The 22,295-nt window shown below is 45.3% G+C and overlaps 1 protein-coding gene across 1 annotated transcript in view; it reads left to right on the top strand.

The window, feature by feature from the left end:
- LOC140202029 (epithelial cell-transforming sequence 2 oncogene-like) overlaps positions 1 to 22,295 on the top strand; it is a 72,497-nt gene that overhangs the window by 13,332 nt on the left and 36,870 nt on the right. Inside the window, 3 exon segments of the mRNA XM_072266890.1 lie at positions 9,990 to 10,266; positions 20,845 to 20,900; positions 20,902 to 20,955. Of these exon segments, the coding sequence (XP_072122991.1) occupies positions 10,045 to 10,266; positions 20,845 to 20,900; positions 20,902 to 20,955 (332 nt within the window). The 5' untranslated portion in view covers positions 9,990 to 10,044.

The following is a 22,295-nucleotide window of genomic DNA, read 5'->3' as shown; positions in this document are numbered from 1 at the left end:
CCCTCTACACCTCTGATGTTTAAACCTTCTCCCCATTTAAGTAATAGTCTGCACTATTATTCCTTTTACCAAAATGCGTTATATATTTCCCAATACTGTATTCCATCTGCCACTTTTTTGCCTATTCTTCCAATTTGTCTTAAGTCCTGCTGCAATCACATTGCTTCATCAGCGCTACCTACTGCTCCACCTATCTTTGCCACAGAACCATCTTTTCCATTATCTAAGTTATTGACAAACAATGTGAAAAATAGCGGTCCCAATACGTCCTCTGAGGAACACCACTAGTCACAGGCAGCCAACCAGAAAAGCCCCCCTTTATTCCTATTAGCTGCCTCCTACCTGTCAGCCATTCCTCTATCCTTGCCAAGTGTCTTTCCTGTAATGCCATGAGATTTTATCTTGTTAAACAGCCTCATGTGTGGCACCTTATCAAATGCCTTTTGAAGTAAATGACACCCATTGCCTCTTCTTTGTCCACCCTGCCTGTTATTTCCTCAAAGATCTCTAACAGATTTTTTCAGGCAAGATTTCCTTTTACAGAAAACATGCTGACTTTGACTTATTTTCTCATTAGACTTTAAGTACCCCGAAACCTCTTACTTAATAATAGACTCCAACACTTTCCCAAACACAAAGGTTGGGCCAACTGACCTATAATTTCTTTTCTTTTGCCTTCCTCCCTTCTTAAAAGAGTGGACAGACATTTGCAATTTTCCAGTCCTCCAGGACCATACCAGAATTAAGTGATTCTTGGAAGATCATACCCAATGCATCTGTTATCTCTTCAGCAACCTCTCTCAGGACTCTGGGATGTAGTCCATCTGGTCCAGGTGACTTATCCACCTTAAGACCTTTGAGTTTGCCTAGCACTTTTGTCCTTTGTAATAGCAATGACACTCACTGCTGCTCCCTGACACTCGTGGACCTCTGGCACACTGCTAGTGTCCTCCAGTGAAGACTGATGTAAAGCACTTACTGAGTTCACCTGCCATTTATTTGTTCCCTCCCCCCCCCCCATTACTACCTTAACAGCATCATTTTCCAGTGGTCCAATATCAACTCTCACTTCCCTTTTACTCTATATAACTGAAAAAAAAACTTGTAGTATCCTTTATATCATTGGCTGGTTTGCCCTCATATTTCATATTTTCTCTTATAGCAATTTTAGTTGTCTTTTGTGAATTTTAAAAGCTTCCCAATTGTCCAACGTCCCACTCACTTTTGCTGCCTTAAATGCCCTTTCCTTGGCTTTTATGCAGTCCTTATCTTCCCTTGTCAGCCACAGTTGCCTACCCTTGACATTTAAGAACAACTTCTTCTGTGGGAGATATCTATCCTGCACCTTGTGAAATATTTCCAGGAACTTCAGCCACTTTTGTTCTGCTGTCATCCCCACCAGTATCCTCCTCCAGTCTTTTCCTGAGTAGGCCCAAGCACAAGCTGCTCTAAAAGACACCGGCCTGATTTTTCCCCATTACAATTCTGACAATCAGAATCAGAATCAGGTTTATTATCACCGGCATGTGATGTGAAATTTGTTAACTTAGCAGCAGCAATTCAATGCAATACATAATCTTGCAGAGAGAGAGAGAAAATAATAAATAAACTAAAACAATAATAAATAAACAAGTAAATCAATTACATATATTGAATAGATTTTTAAAAATGTGCAAAAACAGAAAAAGTGAGGTAGTGTCCAAAGCTTCAATGTCTATTTAGGAATCGGATGGCAGAGGAGAAGAAGCTGTTCCTGAATCACTGAGTGTGTAATTTCAGGCTTCTGCATCTCCTACCTGATGGTAACAGTGAGAAAAGGGCATGCCCTGGGTGCTGGAGATCCTTAATAGTGGACGCTGCCTTTCTGAGACACTGCTCCCTATAGATGCCCTGGGTACTTTGTAGGCTAGTGCCCAAGATGGAGCTGACTAGATTTACAACCTTCTGCAGCTTCCTTCAGTCCTGTGCAATAGTCCCTCCATGCCAGACAGTGATGCAGATTGTCAGAATGCTCTCCACGGTACATTTATAGAAGTTTTTGAATATATTTGTTGACGTGCCAAATCTCTTCAAACTCCTGAGGAAGTATAGCCACTGTCTTGCCTTCTTTATAACTACATCGACATGTTGGGACCAGGTTAGATCCTCAGAGATTTTGACACCCAGGAACTTGAAGCTGCTCACTCTCTCCACTTCTGATCCCTCTATGAGGATTGGTATGTGTTCCTTCATCTTACCCTTCCTGAAGTCCACAATCAGCTCTTTCATCTTACTGATGTTGAGTGCCAGGTTGTTGCTGCAACACCACTCCACTAGTTGGCATATCTCACTCCTGTACGCCCTGTCATTACCACCTGAGATTCTACCAACAATGGTTGTATTGTCAGCAAATTCATAGATGGAATTTGAGCTATGCCTAGCCACACAGTCATGTGTATACAGAGAGTAGAGCAGCGGGCTAAGCACACCCCTGAGGTGCGCTAATATTGATCGTCAGCGAGGAGGATATGTTATCACCAACCCACATAGACTGTGGTCTTCCGGTTAGGAAATCGAGGATCCAATTGCAGAGGAAGGTACAGAGGTCCAGGTTCTGCAACTTCTCAATCAGGATTGTGGGAATGATGGAATTAAATGCTGAGCTATAGTCAATGAACAGCATCCTGACATAGGTGTTTGTGTTGTCCAGGTGGTCTAAAGCCGTGTGAAGAGCCATTGAGATTGCGTCTGCCATTGACCTATTGACCTACAGCGGGTCCAGATCCTTGCTGGGGCAGGAGTTCAGTCTAGTCATAACCAACCCCTCAAAGCATTTCATCACTGTCGATGTGTGTGCTACCGGCCGATAGTCATTAAGGCAGCTCACATTATTCCTCTTAGGCACTGGTATAATTGTTGCCTTTTTGAAGCAAGTGGAAACTTCGGCCCGTAGCAGTGAGAGGTTGGTTGGCACAGGTTTTCAGAGCCTTACCAGGTACTCCATCAGGACCTTCCACCTTGCGAGGGTTCACTCTCTTTAAAGACAGTCTAACATTGGCCTCTGAGACGGAGATCACAGGATCATCAGGTGCAGCAGGGATCTTCACAGCTATAGTTGTGTTCTCCCTTTCAAAGCGTGCATAGAAGACGTTGAGTTCATCTGGTAGTGAAGTATCACTGCCATTCATACCATTGGGTTTCACTTTGTAGAAAGTAACGTCTTGCAGACCATGCCAGAGTTGTAGTGCATCTGATATCACCTTCAACCTCGCTCGAAATTGTCTCTTCGCCTTGAAATAGCCCTCCGCAAATTATACCCTGTTTTTCTGGTACAGGCCTGCGTTGCCAGACTTGGATGCCACAGATCTAGCCCTTAGCAGACAACGTACCTCCTGGTTCATCCATGGCTTTTGATTTGGGAATGTACATTCAAGGCTGATTTATACTTGTGCGTTGCTCTGCAATTCAGCTCCAAAACGCTAGTTGGCAGTGGGGTTTCTATGCCACTGTGTTGAGTTTCTTCGTGTTGAAACTCAAAGAAACTCAAACTTCAAACAATGGTGACTGAAACTGAAGGAGGGTGAATTTTCTGTGCTTGTCCGGCCACTGAGAGACATGGATGAGGAAATGCATTTCAAGTATTTTCGGATGTCAGCAGATAGATTTGATGATTTGGTTCATCGTCTCCAACCATTTATTTCGCATCAGTGTATGCACAGTATACTCAGAAACTGGCAATCACCATTCGAGTTTTAGCTTCAGGTGGAAGTCAACAGGCTGGAACAGCTAGCTACGAGCTGGCGTCAAGCACAGGATCCTCCATAATTTCGGAGGTCTGTAAAGCTTTATGGAAAGCATTGCAGCCAGAGTTCCTTCCCTGCCCTTCAGTCGCCCAATGGGAAGCTATTGCAGCGTAGGAGGAAATGCAATGTTACCAAGCGGACCAATCACACTTGTTGCGGTCTGTGTTGCCGTGACGCATAATTACATTTTGGGAGAGGTGCACGTTAGGCTACGGCGTAGAGTACAGCGTAGGTACACCGCTACGGTGTACATTTGACGCACAACTATAAATCAGCCTTCAGTCTTTGTAGACACACACTCATCCACACTGGTTTTAATGAAGTTGGTAACAACTGCAGCATACTCATCCAGATTCAAAGATGAATCCCTGAATACAGTCCAGACCACCTATTCAAAGCAGTCCTCTAGGTGCTCCTGTGCTTCCCTTGTCCAAACCTTCTTGGTCCTCACTACTGGTGCTGCAGTCTTCAGTCTTTGTCTATACTCAGAGAGTAGAAGTACAGCCAGGTGATCTGACTTCCTGAAGTGAGGGCATGGAACAGCACGGTAGGCATTCTTGATGGTGGTGTAGCAATGGTCCAGTGTGTTGTTTCCTCTGGTATTACAAGTGATCTGTTGATGATAATTGCTTAGTGAGTTTTTCAGACTGGCCTGGTTAAAAGCTCCCAAAACGATGGTGACGGCGTTAGGGTGCACTGTTTCGTGCATGTTGATCCCATTGCTCAGATCATCAAAAGCCTGATTCACATTGGCCTGAGGTGGAATGTAAACTGCTACCAAAATGACCCCAGAGAACTCCTGTGGTTGGTAAAAAGGACGACACTTTACTGTTAGCTATTCCAGCTCTGGTGAGCAGAATTGGGACAGCACTGATATATTTGTGCACCAAGAGGAGTTGATCATGAGGCATACTCCTCCACCTCTGCTTTTGAGAAACCCTATCGATCTATCCTGACAGTGTATAGTAAACCCATCAGTCTGAATCGCTGCATCCAGTACAGAAGGGGTTAACCAGGATTCCCTTACATTACTCCTATTACATGACCCTTCCAACTCCCGTTGCAATCGCAATCCCACATCTTGGCTACTATCTGGAGGCCTATATATGATTCCCATAAAGATTTTTTTTTTTACCTTTGCAATTTCTTAACTCCACCCGCAAAGATTTGATATTCTCTGACCCTATGCCACCTCATTCTAAAGATGTAGTTCCAACCCTTATCAACAGAGTCACACTATCACCTATGCCTTCCTGCCTGTCCTTTAGTTACTTTGGATAGAAAGCTCCAATCATGACCTTCTTTCAGCCATAACTCAGTGATGTCCACAACGTCATATTGACCAAACTCTAATTGTGTCACGAGTTCATCCACCTTAATCCGAATACTAAGTGCCTTTAAATATGGCACCCTCAGTTCTGCATTCTTTGCCCTTTTGAACTTTGCCTCTGTGGTACAATTTAACTCTTTGCTCTGTCTTCCTTTGTACTCAGTCATTGGCTTGTCCTTCCTTACATTCATGTTACATCCATCAGAAACTTGTAAACCTGTTGGCTCATCCTCAGCTCTGTCATTCCAGTTCCAAGCCCCCTGCCATATTAGTTTACACCACTCCCAACAGTTCTAGCAAACCTGCCTGCAACGATATTGGTCCCCCTCAGATTCAGGTGCAACCCATCCCTTTTGTACTCATCCCACCTAGCCCAGAAGAGGTCCCAGTGATCCAGAAATCTGAATCTCTGCCCCCCCCCTCCAATTCTTTAGCCATGCATTTATTCACCACCTTATTCTATTCTTATCTTCACCATCCTGAGATTACTAGCCTTGAGGTCCTGCTTCTCAGCTTCCTTCCTAACTCCCTGTATTCTGTTTTCAGGACCTTCTCCGTCTTTCTACCTATGTCACTGGTACCAAGATGGACCACAAATACAGAGTTATTGGCAGGATTCTTAGCAGTGTGGAGGAACTGAGGGATCTTAAGGTCCATATCCGTCGATCCATCAAGGGGGGAGCTGAGGGTTGCCATGGACTCCTTGGTCTGAAGGGCTGTGTCTGGCATGTGGCATGTTGGCCTTCATTAGTTGGGGGTTGAGTTCAAGAGCCACAAGGTAATGCTGCAGCTCTATAAAAGCTTGGTTAGACCTCACTTGGAATTAAATTAGATTAGATTATGAGGACACGCAGTCCTCCTTTATTGTCATTTAGTAATGCATGCATTAAGAAATGATACAATGTTCCTCCAGTATGATATCACAGAAACACTAGACAGACCAAGACTAAAAAACTGACAAAACCACGTAATTATAACATATAGTTACAACAGAGCAAAGCAATACCGTAATTTGATAAAGAACAGACCACGGGCATGGTAAAAAAAAGTCTCAAAGTCTCGGAAGTCCCATCATCTCACGCAGACGGTAGAAGGAAGAAAACTCTTCCTGCCATGAACCTCCAGCGCCGCAAACTTGCCAATGCAGCATCCTGGAAGCACCGGACCACAACCGTCTCTTGAGTCCGTCTGAAAACTTCAAGCCTCCGACCAGCCCTCCAACACCGGCACCGAGCACCATCTCTGCCGAGTGCTTCGGCTCCGGCCCCAGCCACCAAATAACAATCAAAGCCAAGGATTCGAGGCCTTCCCCTCCAGAGATTCTCAATCGCACAGTAGCAGCAGCAGCGAAGCGGGCATTTCAGAAGTTTGTCCAGATGGTCCTCCATGCTTCTCACGGCTGTCTCCATCAAATTAGGATTGTGCACGGCATCCTACTTGACAAGTACAGATATCATTCACCGGAGAGGCCGTGCGCACTGTGTCACGCCGCCATCTTCTCCAACACAAATATTCTGTTCAGTTCTGGTCTTTCGTTATAGGAAGGATGTGAAAGCTTTAGAGAGGGTGCAGATGAGATTTAGCAGGACGCTGCCTGGATTAGAGAGCATGTTTTATAAGGATAGTGTGAGCAAGTTAAGGCTTTTCTCTTTGGAGCAAATGAGGATGAGAGGGTATTTGATAGAGATGATGAGAGGCATTGATCAAGTGGATAGCCAAAGACTGTTCCCCAGGGCAGAAATAGCTATTATCAGGAAGCAAGATTTTAAAGTGATTGTAGGAAAGTATAAGGGGGACGTCAGAGGTAAGTTCTTTACACCGAGATCGGTGGGTGTATGGAACACCCTGCCACGGGTGGTGGTACAGGCAGATACATTTGGGCATTTATGAAACTCTTAGGCACATGGATGATTGAAAAATGGAGGGCAATGTGGGAGGGAAGAGTTAGATTGATCTTAGAGTAGGTTAAACGTCTGGCACAGCTTTGTGGGCTGTAGGGCCTGTACTGTCCTGTATGCTTCCATGTTCTATGGAGACACGAGAGACGACAGATGCTGGAACCTGGAGCAACAACTACTGCTGGAGGAACTCAGGGTCTCAACCCAAAACTCTGACCATTTCCCTCCCTCTACCCCCAAGGTTGCTCAATCTGCTGAGTTCCTCCAGCGCATTGATGCTCTAGATTCCAGTATTTTACTAAATCTCCATTGTAATTTCTCTAAAGTGTCTAACATTCAACTCCCACCAGGTTCAGCTACATATCAGGGGTAGTTTACAATGGCCAATCAGCCTACTAACCCACACATCTTTTGGAAGAAACTGGAACTCATAGTCTGTGGGAAGAATGTACAAACTCCACACAGACAGCACCCGAGGGCAGGATTGGGCCTGTATCTGATTCTGCAAGGCAGAAGATGCACCACGTGTTCAATCTGAACCAATCCCTTTAGAATCACAGAGAGACAGTAGCACAGACACAGCCCTTCAGACCAAAGAGTCCATGGCAACCCTCACCTCCTACCCCACCCCGATGGAGTTATTGATGGATCTGGAGGTGATATTGCTCAGAAGGATCTTTGGAAATCAAAAATAAGGCAGCAATGTTGTGATTATAATGTTTTATCAGATATTCATAACAAAGTTTACAGTAACTCTCTCTACCTGTAAGTAAGAAAGAACCCACAGAAGAGGAACAAAAATACAGAAGGCTAAAAGCTTGTACCACCAGGCTTAAGGACAGCTTCTACCAACTTTCATCAAACTCTTGAGCCCTTGAATGATAAGATGGTCTCTTGAGCTTACAATCTATCTCGTTATGATCTTACACTTTATGGTTTACCTGCACTGCACTTTGTCCTAGCGGGCCCAGGTCCTTGCTTAGGCAGGAGTTAATTCCCAGTCATGATCAACCTCTCAAAGCACTTCACACAGTAGGTGGGTGATGAGGTATCTCCACTGGGTGATAGATGTTGAGGCAGCTCACACTGCTCTTCTTGGGCACTGGTATGATTGTCACCCTTTTGAAGCAGGTAGGAACGCCTGACTGCAACAGAGAGAGATTGAAGATATTTTTGAACACTCCATCTAGTTGGCACAGGTTTTTACTCACCTACCTAGAACACCATCAGGGCTGACGGCTTGTGAGGGTTCACCCCCCCTGAAAGATGTTCTGACGTCAGCCTCCAAGACAGATATCACGGGGTCACTAGACAATGCAGGAATTTGCACAGGTAGGGTTTTATTCTCCCTTTCAAATTGTGCATAAAAGACATTGAGCTCATCAGGGAGTGAAGCATCAGAGCCATCCATGATGTTAGCTTTTGCCTTGTAGGAAGTAATGGTCGGCAAAACCTGCCTGGGCTGATGTGCATTCGGTTCCATCTCCAACTTGAATTGGAATTGTTTTCTTGCTCTTAAAATGGCCTTCGGTAGGTCGTACTTAGACTTCTTATATGGTTCTGGATCACCGGTCTTGAATACCACAGATTTAGCCTCAGCAGACTACAAATCTCCTGGTTCATCCTTGGCTTTTGGTTTGGATATGTCTGGTATTTTCTCAAAGGCACACACTCATCCATACAGGTCTAGATGAAGTCATTGACAACTGTGGTGTATTCATTCAGGCTCACGGATAAATCCCTGAATATTACCCTGACTTCTACCTCAGTGCACTGTGTTATGATCTGATCTGAATTAACAATATACAAGGCAAGCTTTTCACTCTTGTCCAGTACATGTGATGATAATAATCCAATTCCAATTCCAAAGAGCCTTGTCTTGTGGTTGTCTTTTTACCGAAAAGGAGCTCAAACTAGATAAGGGAATTTCTTAAAGATTAAGGACCAAAGATTGACTTTTATTTGTTTCATGTACATCAAAAGATACAGTGAAATGTGTCATTTGTATTAATGAACATCACAAGTGTTGTTGGTTCCAGCATCAAAACAGCTACATTGAAAATCCGCTGAATATTTCTAGACCAACAGCTGATTATACCGACAGAAAAGCAAGGATAAAGAAAGCTAGACTACAAGAAAAACGACAATTTAGACCCTAAACCAACATTCATGATTCTAGATTGTTTATTGTCACTCTTCAGTATGTGAGTGTAAAGGGAAATGAAATGATTGTTACTCCGGATCCAATGCAGCACAAAGAACAAACAAAAAGCCACAAAAAAATATAAAATGAATCTTATGGAACACAATGTAGAAGTAACTGTACATTCAGTGGCCACTTCAATATGTACATCTCTACACCTCGTTTATGCAAATATCTAATCAGCCAATCATGTGGCAGCAACTCAATACATAAAAGCGTGCAGACATGGTCAAGAGGTTCATAGATTCATAGAAAAGTACAACATAGAAACAGCCCCTTCAGCCTGTCTAGTCTGTGCCGAACCATTTAAAGTGCCTACTCCCATCACCTGCGCACTGCCAAGAACCTTTGGCAGACCAAACATCAGAATGGGGAAGAAAGGTGATCTAAGTGAATTTGACCACAGAATGGTGTCAGATGGGTGGTTTCAGTAGATCAGAAACTGCTGATCTCCTGGGATTTTCATCCACAACTGTCTCTAGAACAGTGGTGCCCAACCTGGAGACACGGACTCTTTGCTTAATGGTATTGGTCCATGGCATAAAAAAGGCTGGGAACCCCAGTGTAAAGAATGGTGTGGCAGTTCTTTGGGTGAAAATGCCTTGTTAATGAGAGAAGTCAGAGGAGAATGACCAGACTGGTGCAAGCTGACACTAGGTGATGCGTATGTAGTGGTGGAAGGGGACAATCATCAGCCTGTGGCAATAACAGGCAATGTGTGTTTAGCCTCAGACTGATCTTCTGATTTGAAAATAATGTTGATAATTGCCTTTCAGGTGAAATGCACCAGAACAGAGGCCCTTGACACAGGACAGCGGCATTCGGGGGGCGATGGAAGCCACAGCTTCGCAGAAGTTGCCTGGTGTTAACACAGCAGTGTTCACCAGATCGAAGGCTCTGCAACGCAGCCTCAGACATTGGGAGATGCACGTTCCATCCCAGACCTCCAGAGAATTGGATCTACTGGTATCTGACCCAAAGTCATCCAGCCTCAACCAACAAACCAGGCTCAGCACATGGACACCCATAACACACAAGGCAGCCAATCAACAGGTGAATAGTAGCACATGCCACACAAAGCAGCCAATCAACAGGTGAATAGTAGCACATGCCACACAAAGCAGCCAATCAACAGGTGAATAGTAGCACATGGCACACTCAAGGCAGCCAATCATCTTGTGATTATTAGCATGTGACACGCAAGGTAGCTAATCAACATACACTAGCAGGCTGCTGGTGCAGCCAATAAGAGGTATCCTTGGTTTATCAATCAATCTGATCTTAAAGGGAATACAGGAAAAATAGTATAATTTTGGTAATATTTTCCTATATCCTTTTATTCTTTTCTGTTCCATTTCACTTCAGGTACTCTTTCAGCTTTGGATTTGATTGGTGGTGTTTAGAAGGTTGCCGGAGGTTACAAAAGGGCATTGGCCGGGACAGAGAGCTGCTTGGAGAAGTGGCAGATGAAGTTCCATCTGGAAAAGTGTGAAATGATACACCCTGGAAGGTTGAATGTGAAGGAAAAGCACAGAGTTAACGGCAGGATTCTTGGCAGTGTGGAGGAACAGTGGGATCTTGGAACCATGGCCATAGATCTATCAAAGCTGCAGCACAAGTTGATAGAGTGGTTAAGAAGGTATATGGTGTGTTGGCCTTATTATTTGGGGGATTTAGTTCAAGAGCCATGAGATAATGTTGTTGTTCTATAAAACCCTAGTTGGACCACATTTGAGTATTGTGTTCAATTCTAGTCACCTCATTATAGGAAGGATGTGGAAAAGTCAAAGTCAAAGTGAAATTTATTATCAGAATACATACATGTCACCACATACAACCCTGAGATTCTTTTTCTGTGGGCATACTTAGCAAATCTATGAAATAGTAAGTGTAAACAGGATCAATGGACAAGAAACTGTGCAAATACAGTTATAAATAAATAATAAACATGAAATAACAAGACAAAAGAGTCCTTAGATGAGTGTAGTTATCCCCTTTTGTTCAAGAACCTGATGGTTGAGGGGTAGTGACTGTTCTTGAACCTGGTGGTATGAGTCTTGAGGCTCCTGTACCTTCTACCTGATGGCAGCAGTGAGAACAGTGTACGGACTGGGTGGTGAGGATCTTCAATGATGGATGTTGCTTTTCTATGGCAATTCAGCCAGATTTTCAATCTCCCTCCTATATGCTGGTTAATCACCACCTTTGATTTGGCCAACGACTGTGGTGTCATCAGCAAACTTGAATATGGCATTGAGGCTGTGCTTAGCCACATTGTCATAAGTGTAAAGTGAATAGAGCAGGGAGCTAAGAACACAGTCCTGTGGTGCACCTGTGCTGATGGAGATGGGGAGGAGATGTTTCCTCAAAGGATGGAGTCAGCCCTACTGAGTTCCTTTGTGTGAGTGTGTGTATGTGCATTAAACATACACTTTCACCAACTAACCCACCGTTCCACCCCCACTACCACTACCAAGCTTCACGTTATGTATGTGTAGCCCCCCCGGCCAGCCTCAGGGTCGCTCGGCTCGCTGTCGTCTAGGGAAACAGCCTTCGGCCCCACCAAATTGGGTAATAGTTTGTGTGGTTGCTGTGTGATGTACCCCACCCCGCCCAAATAACAGACAATACACCAGATAAGATTAAATGATTTACAGTTTATAGATATTACTGAAACTGTATAACTAATAGAGAATAAAATATAAAAGGAAAATAAAAGGTGCCACACTTATCAAGGTTCAATCTCTTCGTGCACAAACAGTTGGAGCTCAGGACCCTCTTTCTTCGCCCTGCGACCCCTCGGACCACCTCGACCTGCCGCCTGGGACCGACAACGGTGGTTGACTAGAGACTCCACACGAATCTGTCTCCGTCTCCTCTCCTCGCCGAACACCCTGGGCCTCAGACTCCCGCTCGGGGTCCGACCCCGTTAGCGGACTCACAGCACCTGGTCCATCCTCTGTCTCTCTCTCCCACTTTCTGCACAAAAACCCGCCCATCACACTAACTTACAGACACACAGAAAGAATAACATCTGTCCCAATTGGTTTGTTCACCCTCTTATCAGTAACATGATCCAAACTAACTGCTAGCGGGAGGACTTTCTCAGCAGTTAATATAACAAAGAAGCCATTTTAATTAGCCTACGCAGTAACATAGAAGAAGAAACCCATTACATATGTATATACAATCAGTCTATAACCCCTCTACCGTAGCATTACGGTTAGTGCAACACTATTACAACTCCGGTCATCGGAGTTGAGTTCCAATGCTGCCAGTAAGGAGTTTATATGTTCTCCCTGTTTCCGTGTGGGTTTTCGCCGCATGCTCTGGTTTGTGTAGGGATGAGATTACGGAGTACCTGGAGGCACATGACAAGATAGGCCAAAGCCAGCATGGTTTCCTGAAAGGAAAATCCTGCCTGACAAACCTACTGCAATTCTTTGAGGAAATTACAAGCAGGGTAGACAAAGGATATGCAGTAGACGTGGTGTACTTTATTTTCAGAAGGCCTTTGACAAGGTGCCGCACATGAGGATGCATAGCAAGATAAGAGCCCATGGAATTACAGGGGAGTTACTAGCACGGGTGGAGCATTGGCTGGTTGGCAGAAAACAGAGAGTGGGAATAAAGGGATCCTATTTTGGCTGGCTGCCGATTACCAGTGGAGTTCCACAGGGGTTGGTGTTGGGACTGTTACTTTTAGACTACGGTATTAATGGATTTGTGGCTAAATTTGCCGATGATACAAAGATTGGTGGAGGACCGGGTAGTGTTGAGAAAACAGAGAGCCTGCAGAGAGACTTAGATAGTTTAGGGGAATGGGCAAAGAAATGGCAAATGAAATACAATGTTGGAAAGTGTATGGTCATGCGCTTTGGTGGAAGAAATAAACGGGCAGACTATTATTTAGATGGGGAGAGAATTCAAAATGCAGAGATGCAAAGGGATTTGGGAGTCCTTGTGCAAGATACCCTAAAGGTTAACCTCCAGGTTGAGTCGGTGGTGAAGAAGGTGAATGCAATGTTGGCATTCATTTCTAGATATAGAATATAAGAGCAGGGATGTGATGTTGAGGCTCTATAAGGCACTCGTGAGACCACACTTGGAGTATTCTGTGCAGTTTTGGGTTCTTTATTTTAGAAAGAATATACTGACATTGGAGAGGGTTCAGAGAAGATTCACAAGAGTCATTCCAGGAATGAAAGGGTTACCATATGAGGAATGCCTGGCAGCTCTTGGGCTGTATTCCCTGGAGTTCAGGAGAATGAGGGGGGATCTCATAGAAACATTCCAAATGTTAAAAGGCCTGAACAGATTAGATATGGCAAAGTTATTTCCCATGGTTGGGGATTCCAGGACAAGAGGGGACGACTTCAGGATTGAACAATGTCCTTTTAGGACTGAGATGTGGAGAAATTACTTTAGTCAGAGGCTAAAGTCATTGGGTGTATTTAAGGCAGAGATAGGTAGGTTCTTGATTAGCCAGGGCATCAAAGGGTACGGGGAGAAGGCAGGGAAATGGGGATGACTGGATGAAGTGAATCAGCCCATGATTGAATGGCGAAGCAGACTCAATGGGCCAAATGGCCTACTTCTGCTCCTATATCTTATGGTTTTATAGTCCAAAGACATACTAGTTAGCAGGTTAATTGGTCATTGTAAATTGTCCTGTGAGAGGCTCGGGTTACATAGGTGGGTTGCTGAGAGGCACATCCTGTTGAGCCAGAAAGGCCTGTTCCATACTGTATTTCTAATAAAGAGAATAAACTATAGAATCGTTACTTGTACATTGTGTGTTATAGGATTGCTTTTATATTTGTATTTATTGTGTTTTTTACTGAGATTTTTATGCTTATTGTGTTTCTTCTTGCGGCATCGGATCTCGAGTAACAATTATTTTGTTCTCCTTTACACCTGTGTACTGAAGAATTTTGAATGTGGAATCTGGAATCGTGATTCTAAAATTTCCCAATCATTTCTCACCTCTCACATGCGTACTGTATATAGTGTTGGAGTTCCACCTAGAGGCCTGCCAGCTCATTACACTGACAGGCCACCGGCTCCCTCTACTGGCGTCCTGCCTCACCGCGCCTGTAGAGTAATGCAATTGGTGGAAATGTACATAATTCACAACCACTGACATTGAGTTGGGGTACCGCAAGGCTCAGTGCTGGGACCCCAGTTGTTTACAATATATATTAATGACTTGGATGAGGGAATTAAATGCAGCATCTCCAAGTTTGCGGATGACACGAAGCTGGGTGGCAGTGTTAGCTGTGAGGAGGATGCTAAGAGGATGCAGGGTGACTTGGATAGGTTGGGTGAGTGGGCAAATTCATGGCAGATGCAATTTAATGGGGATAAATGTGAAGTTATCCACTTTGGTGGCAAAAATAGGAAAACAGATTATTAACTGAATGGTGGCCGATTAGGAAAAGGAGACCTGGGTGTCATTATACACCAGTCATTGAAAGTGGGCATGCAGGTACAGCAGGCGGTGAAAAAGGCGAATGGTATGCTGGCATTTATAGCGAGAAGATTCGAGTACAGGAGCAGGGAGGTACTACTGCAGTTGTACAAGGCCTTGGTGAGACCACACCTGGAGTATTGTGTGCAGTTTTGGTCCCCTAATCTGAGGAAAGACATCCTTGCCATAGAGGGAGTACAAAGAAGGTTCACCAGGTTGATTCCTGGGATGGCAGGACTTTCATATGAAGAAAGGCTGGATGAACTGGGCTTGTACTCGTTGGAATTTAAAAGATTGAGGGGGGGATCTGATTGAAACGTATAAAATCCTAAAGGGATTGGACAGGCTACATGCAGGAAGATTGTTCCCGATGTTGGGGAAGTCCAGAACGAGGGGCCACAGTTTGAGGATAAAGGGGAAGCCTTTTAGGACCGAGATTAGGAAAAACTTCTTCACACAGAGAGTGGTGAATCTGTGGAATTCTCTGCCACAGGAAACAGTTGAGGCCAGTTCATTGGCTATATTTAAGAGGGAGTTAGATATGGCCCTTGTGGTTACAGGGGTCAGGGGGTATGGAGGGAAGGCTGGGGCGGGGTTCTGAGTTGGATGATCGGCCATGATCATAATAAATGGCAGTGCAGGCTCGAAGGGCCGAATGGCCTACTCCTGCACCTATTTTCTATGTTTCTATGTTCCTACGTTTACCTTCAAGAGGCTGGTTCGTCGGTATGACATAATTACAATGCTTGGTGTTCAGTGTTTGGAGTACAATAAATGAATTGTTACGGTTACTTTAAACATAATATGGCTCACACCATTTTTAGGAAAACCTACGTTGGTGACCCCAGTGCTCTAGGACGTTTCCAGAGTTATTAAACATGTCAGCCAATGCAGTCGCTTTGAAACTGCTAGAGATTTGGGGGCAAAATGCCATCGTTTGGTTTGTACAGGCTGCAGCACAATTCATGCTGTGAGAAATCACTGCTGACAACACCAAGTATTTCTATGTGGTAACGTTGCTCAGTAACTCCACGGCTGTGAGAGTAGTGAGTATACTCGAACACCCACCTAGACACGATAAATACTGATCACTGAAAACTCACCTCTTACAGACTTTTGGACTATCAGAGTCTGAGCACGCCAAACAGTTGCTCTCCTTGCCCGGCCTTGGTGACGGAAAGCCCTCAGAGCTAATGAACCACATGCTGTCTCTCCTGGGAAATCACGGTCCTTGCTTTATTTTTAAAGAACTCTTCATGCAGCAAATGCCTGATCAAGTTCACATATCCCTTGCTAATGTCCCTGAGAAGGACCATAGGGAGCTTGTAAAATGGCTGATAGTCTATAGTCAACTAGGCAGCAATACATCATTCCTCCTCCTTTCTCTACCTCAATAGCCCAGTCAGCAAGGCCCCCAACATAACGACACATGTGGCTACAAAGCAGACGATGCCAGGCCTGTGGTTTTACCATGCTTGCTTTGGTACAAAGTCTAGGCAGTGCCAACCACCTTGAAGCTTTGACAGTGCCGGCACATCAGGGCATCAGAGGTCTGTGCCAGGGTCACCGACTGTTCATCACTGACACCCTTTCAGGGCGACATTTCCAGTGTGACACGGGTGCCCAAGTGAGTGTGCTGCCAGCATCGCCTCTTGATGAGAAGGCAAAGAGTGACAAAACCTCGCTGGATGGGCCAATGGCAGCAGGATCCAGACACAGGACATGACGGGAAATACTCTGCTTCAGTGGGCGACGCTACACATGGAACTTCATCCTGGCTAAAGTGGCTAGACCTCTGCTCGATGCAGATTTCCAGTGTACCCAAGGACTATTTGTCAATCTTAAGAACTGCCAGCTCGTGGATGTCAAGGACGTTGGGTTGTTACCTTGCTCCCCCAGTGAGTTCCCCAGAATGACTCTCAAATGCATGCCCCACCCTATGTGAATTTACTTGACGGCTGGGCAAATTCCCAAACCTCACCAAGCCCACATTCTCTACTACAGTCACAAAACATAGGTTCGAGCACCCCATTCCCACAACCGGCCCACCAGTCCATGCCTGTGCACATGGACTGCACCCAGAAAAATTGGCAGCCACAAGGCTGAGTTTGCCAATGTGGAAAGATGGCATTGAATGCTGGTCGAACAGCTCCTGGGCTTCGCCCCTCCATATGGTCCCTAATTCTGATGGTGGTTGCCACCCATGTGGCGATTACTTTAACAAGACCACCACTCCTGTTCGTCACCTGGCCCCACACATCCAAGACTTTTTAGCATGTTTAGCCAGAAAGTTAATTTTTTCCACAGCCAATGTAGTTAGGGGATACCATTAGGTGCCTGTGTGCTCAGAGGACATTCCCAAAACTGCTGTGATAACCCCATGTAAGGGGTTTCTTCTTTTATGTTACTGCATAGGCTAATCAAAATGGCTTCTTTGTTATGTTAACTGCTGAGAAAGTTCTCTCTCTAGCAGCTTGTTTGGGTTATAGAGAGAGTTGTATTCAGTTGCTAACCAATTGGGATAGATATTCTTTCTTGTGTCTGTAAGCTATTCTGATGCGTGGGTTTTTGGGTAAAAGGCATGATGGGGAGAGAGAGAGAGTGGACGCAATGCTGTGAGCTGGCCGACGGGGCGGACCCCGAACTGGAGTCCAAGGTCCAGGGTGTTCGGCAAGGAGAGGAGACGAAGACAGACTCATGTGGAATGTCTAGTCGACCACCGTGGTTGGTCCCAGGCGGCGGGTCGAGGGGTTCGGAGGGGATCAAATAGTGGAAAGAGGATCATTACTAGAGCTCCAACTGTTTGTGCCCGAAGACATTGAACTTTGATAAGTCTGGCGCCTTTTACTTTCCTTTTATATTTTATCTCTATTAATTACATAGTTCCAGTAAGATCTATAAAGTGTAATCATTTAATTGTATCTGGTGTATTGTCTGTTATTTGGTGTGGTGGGGTACATCACACAGCATCCACACAAACTTGATTATCCAGTTTGGCGGGGCCAAAGGCTGCTCCCCCTAGATGACAGCGAGTTGAGCGAGCCTGAGGCTTACCAGGGGCTACACCCGTTTGGCCTTTTTGAGTTTCTGAGTATACTGTTTGGGCTGGAAAATGTAGCACAGACTTTCCAACAGCTGATAGACTTTGTATGAAAAGATTTAGATTTTCTTTTAATTTACCTGGATGGCGTACTCGTTGCCCGTGCATCCAAATCTGAACACGTATCTCATCTCCACACACTTTTCCAGTGCTTAAGTCAACGCAGGTTGATTATTAACCCTGCCAAATGCCAGCTTGGGTTGTCAACCATTGAGTTTCTCAGCTATCGCATCTCTGCAGAAGGTGCGAAACCCCTCCCATCAAAAGTAGTTGCTATTATGGATTTCCCACCGCACCACAATACTAAAAAACTACAGGAGTTTTTAGGTAAAGTGAATTTCTATCACCGCTTCATTCCACGAGCTGCTGAACTTATGCTTCTCCTGTTTCGTGTGCTTAAAAGCAACACCCCTAATCGTGCTTGACTGGTCAGCGGACATGACCAGGACATTTAGATCCCTTCCAGTCTGCCTACCAGCCCCGACTAGGAGTTGAGGATGCCATCGTCTACCTGCTGAACCGTGTCTATGCCCACCTGGACAAGCCAGCGAGCACTGTGAGGGTCATGTTTTTTGACTTCTCCAGTGCATTCAACACCATCCGCCCTGCTCTGCTGGGGGAGAAGCTGACAGCGATGCAGGTGGATGCTTCCCTGGTGTCATGGATTCTTGATTACCTGACTGGCAGACCACAGTACGTGTGCTTGCAACACTGTGTGTCCGACAGAGTGATTAGCAGCACTGGGGCTCCACAGGGGACTGTCTTGTCTTCCTTTCTCTTCACCATTTACACCCCGGACTTCAACTACTGCACAGAGTCTTGTCATCTTCAGAAGTTTTCTGATGACTCTGCCATAGTTGGATGCATCAGCAAGGGAGATGAGGTTGAGTACAGGGCTACGATGGGAAACTTTGTCACATGGTGTGAGCAGAATTATCTGCAGCTTAATGTGAAAAAGACTAAGGAGCTGGTGGTAGACCTGAGGAGAGCTAAGGTACCGGTGACCCTTGTTTCCATCCAGGGGGTCAGTGTGGACATGATGGAGGATTACAGATACCTGGGGATACGAATTGACAATAAACTGGACTGGTCAAAGAACACTGAGGCTATCTACAAGAAGGGTCAGAGCCGTCTCTATTTCCTGAGGAGACTGAGGTCCTTTAACATCTGCTGGACGATGCTGAGGATGTTCTACGAGTCTGTGGTGGCCAGTGCGATCATGTTTGCTGTTGCATGCTGGGGCAGCAGGCTGAGGGTAGCAGACACCAACAGAATCAACACACTCATTTGTAAGGCCAGTGATGTTGTGGGGATGGAACTGGACTCTCTGACGGTGGTGTCTGAAAAGAGGATGCTGTCCAAGTTGCATGCCATCTTGGACAATGTCACCCATCAACTACATAATGTACTGGGTGGGCACAGGAGTACATTCAGCCAGAGACTCATTCCACCGAGATGCAACACAGAGCATCATAGGAAGTCATTCCTGCCTGTGGCCATCAAACTTTACAACTTCTCCCTTGGAGGGTCAGACACCCTGAGCCAATAGGCTGGTCCTGGTCTTATTTCCTGGCATAATTTACATATTACTATTTAATTATTTATGGTGCAACTGCCAATTCCCCCCCCCCCCGGGATCAATAAAGTATGACTATGACTATGACTATTTGATGATACCAAATGATCTCTTTCCAACGTGACCCTACTGGTGCACCCACTCCCCACCCATAGCCATTACTACTGACACCTCAGACTATGCTGTGGGTGCTGTGCACGTACAGTTGGAGGTGAGTGGCAGTCACTCACCTTCTTCAACCGCCAGCTCCGTCTCCCCGAAGAAGAAGTACAACACATTTGATGGTGAGCTTCTCAGTCTCTATCTGGCTGTCCGCCATTTGCATTTTCTTCTAGAGGGTTGCTATTTCACGGCATTCATTGACCACAAACCTCTTGGGCACACGAAGGTCAAAATATCAGACCCTTGGTCTACGCGACAGCGATGCCAACTGGCCGACATATCAGAGTTCACAGTTGATATACAACATAACAAGGGGAAAAATAATGCCGTGGCCTTACGCAGTCAGGTGGCCAGAGGTGGTGCATCCACCCCAGCCCAATGGCCTCAGTGTGTCATTTCACTGCTTCTTAAAGACTGCTCTGAGGGCTTTCCTGACTGATGAGTGCTAACATGATCGTCTCCTCTGGATCCTGCTGGGGCTCAGAACAGCTCCAAAAGAGAACCTGCAGTCGTCCATGCCTGATTTGGTATATGGGCAGCCGTTACGAGTGCCAGGTGATTTCATTCTTGATGCCATGACCGTCTGGCCGGTGTGTCAACAACGTTCCACCCTCCTCAGCAAATTCAATCCTTTGCACCTATTCCTACCGCCCATCATGGTGCACAGCCCTCTCGGGTTCCTGTTGACTTGCGCTCTGCCTCATTTGTTTTGACCACCATGATGCACACCAGCATCCCTTTAGGCCCCCTTACCATGGCCCGTATTGCATCTTGGAATGGAGAGAAAAGACTTTCATCATAGATAAGAGGGTTAAACCTGAATGTATTTTCGTAGATCGCCTTAAACTGGCCCGCCAAGATCTAGAGGATTCCTGGCATCACAACACGACCATCAGCATGTCAATGCACCTCTGGATGAGCCAGGGGTACCTGCCGTTACTCAGCCCACGGAACACAGCACCCGAGCCGGGCGGCTCCTCCAAGCTCCAGACAAGCTCACAATGCTGGTTTTCGTGAATTCTGGGGGTGGGGGGTGTCTGTGAGGGGTCACGTAATTGGGAGAAATGTACATAATTCACAGCCACCAACATTGAGTTGGGGTTTACCTTTAAGAGGCTGGTCTGACCTGGCGATGTAATTACGTGAAGTATTTTTACTGCTCTTTTTGTATCTGTGTTTGGAGTACAATAAATGAGTTGTTGCGGCTTTTCTTAAACTTAAAACACTTGCACCATTTTATTTGTGAAAACCTACACACCCACCAACCAGTCCCAAGAAAACTCTGGCCACTCTTAACAGAATAACAACCTCCTTCTCTTACAGCTCTTTGAAGAGAGAGTGATCCTTGTGGGTCATTGGTTTGACCTGTGGACCGACAAACAGAAAACAGTTTATCTACAGTATTTTAAAGCATTGCAGCAAATCACAGCTCAAGTAAATATTAACGAAGCCATGGTCCAATAGAAGTAATATTTTCACCGTTGTACAGATTGTCAAGACACAAAGACTGGGAATAGAAGGTGCCTTTTCTGGTTGGCTGCCAGTGACTAGTGGCGTTCTGCAGAGGTCGGTGTTGGGACCGCTTCTTGTTGTATTGTATCTTAATGATTTGGATGACAGAATTGGTGGGTTTTGAAGCCAAGTTTGCGGACGATATGAAGATATAGTGCTGCTAGAAAGTTTGTGACACTTTTCTCTATTTCTGCATAAATATGACCTAAGATGCGATCGGATCTTCACGCAAGTCCTAAAACTAGATAAAGAGAACTCAATTAAATAAATAACACAAATAACCTTATACTTGTTCATTTATTCATTGAGAAAAATGATCCAATGTTATATGCATTTGTTGGAAAAAGTATGTTAACCTGTATCTTCTGTAACTGGTGTGGCCTTCCCCCTATCCCCTTCTACAGCAATAACTTCAACAAATCGTAACTGTTGATCAGTCCTGCACGTCGGCTTGGAGGAATTTTAAGCCATTCCTCCTTACAAAACTGCTTCAGCTCTGGGATATCGATGGGCTTCCTTGCATGAGCTGCTTGCTTCAGGTCCTTCCACAACACTTCTATACGGTTAAGGTCAGGACTTTGACTCGGCCATTCCAAAACATGAATTTTTTTTAGATTATGAGGACACTCAGTCCTCATTTATTGTCATTTAGAAATGTATGCATTAAAAAGTGATACAACGTTCCTCCAGAATGATATCACATGAAAAACATGGGACAAACCAAGACTAAAACTGACAAAACCACATAATTATAACATATAGTTACAACAGTGCAAAGCAATACCATAACTTGATTAAGAGCCAGACCATGGGCACGGTAAAAAAAAAGTCTCAAAGTCCCGATAGACTCATCATTTCACGCAGGCGGCAGAAGAGAGGAACTCTCCCCGCCATGAACCTCCAAGCGCCGCAAACTTGCCGATGCAGCACCATTGGAAGCCCCCGACCGCAGCGGACTCTGAGTCCGTCCGAAAACTTCGAGCCTCCGACCAGCCTCTCCGAGCAGAATCCTCTGCTGAGCACTTTGACCTTGCCCCAGCTGCTGAGCAACAAGCAAAGCTGAGGACTTGGGGCCTTCCCCTCCAGAGATTCTGGACCACACAGTAGCAGCAGCAGCCTGAGACACATCCTGGACTTCAAGTGGATTGACCTAGTCACCAACAATGAGGTCCTGGCCCATACCTAGATACCTAGCCTCTTCACCCTGCTCCAACAACGCCGTCTCCGCTGGCTGAGCCACGCATACCGATCAATGAGATGAT

Source organism: Mobula birostris, chromosome 8, assembly GCF_030028105.1.
Source record: "Mobula birostris isolate sMobBir1 chromosome 8, sMobBir1.hap1, whole genome shotgun sequence".
In the NCBI taxonomy this organism is placed as follows: domain Eukaryota; kingdom Metazoa; phylum Chordata; class Chondrichthyes; order Myliobatiformes; family Myliobatidae; genus Mobula; species Mobula birostris.
Note: the sequence above shows the minus strand (reverse complement) of the source record. Positions and strands in the feature narration are given on the sequence as shown.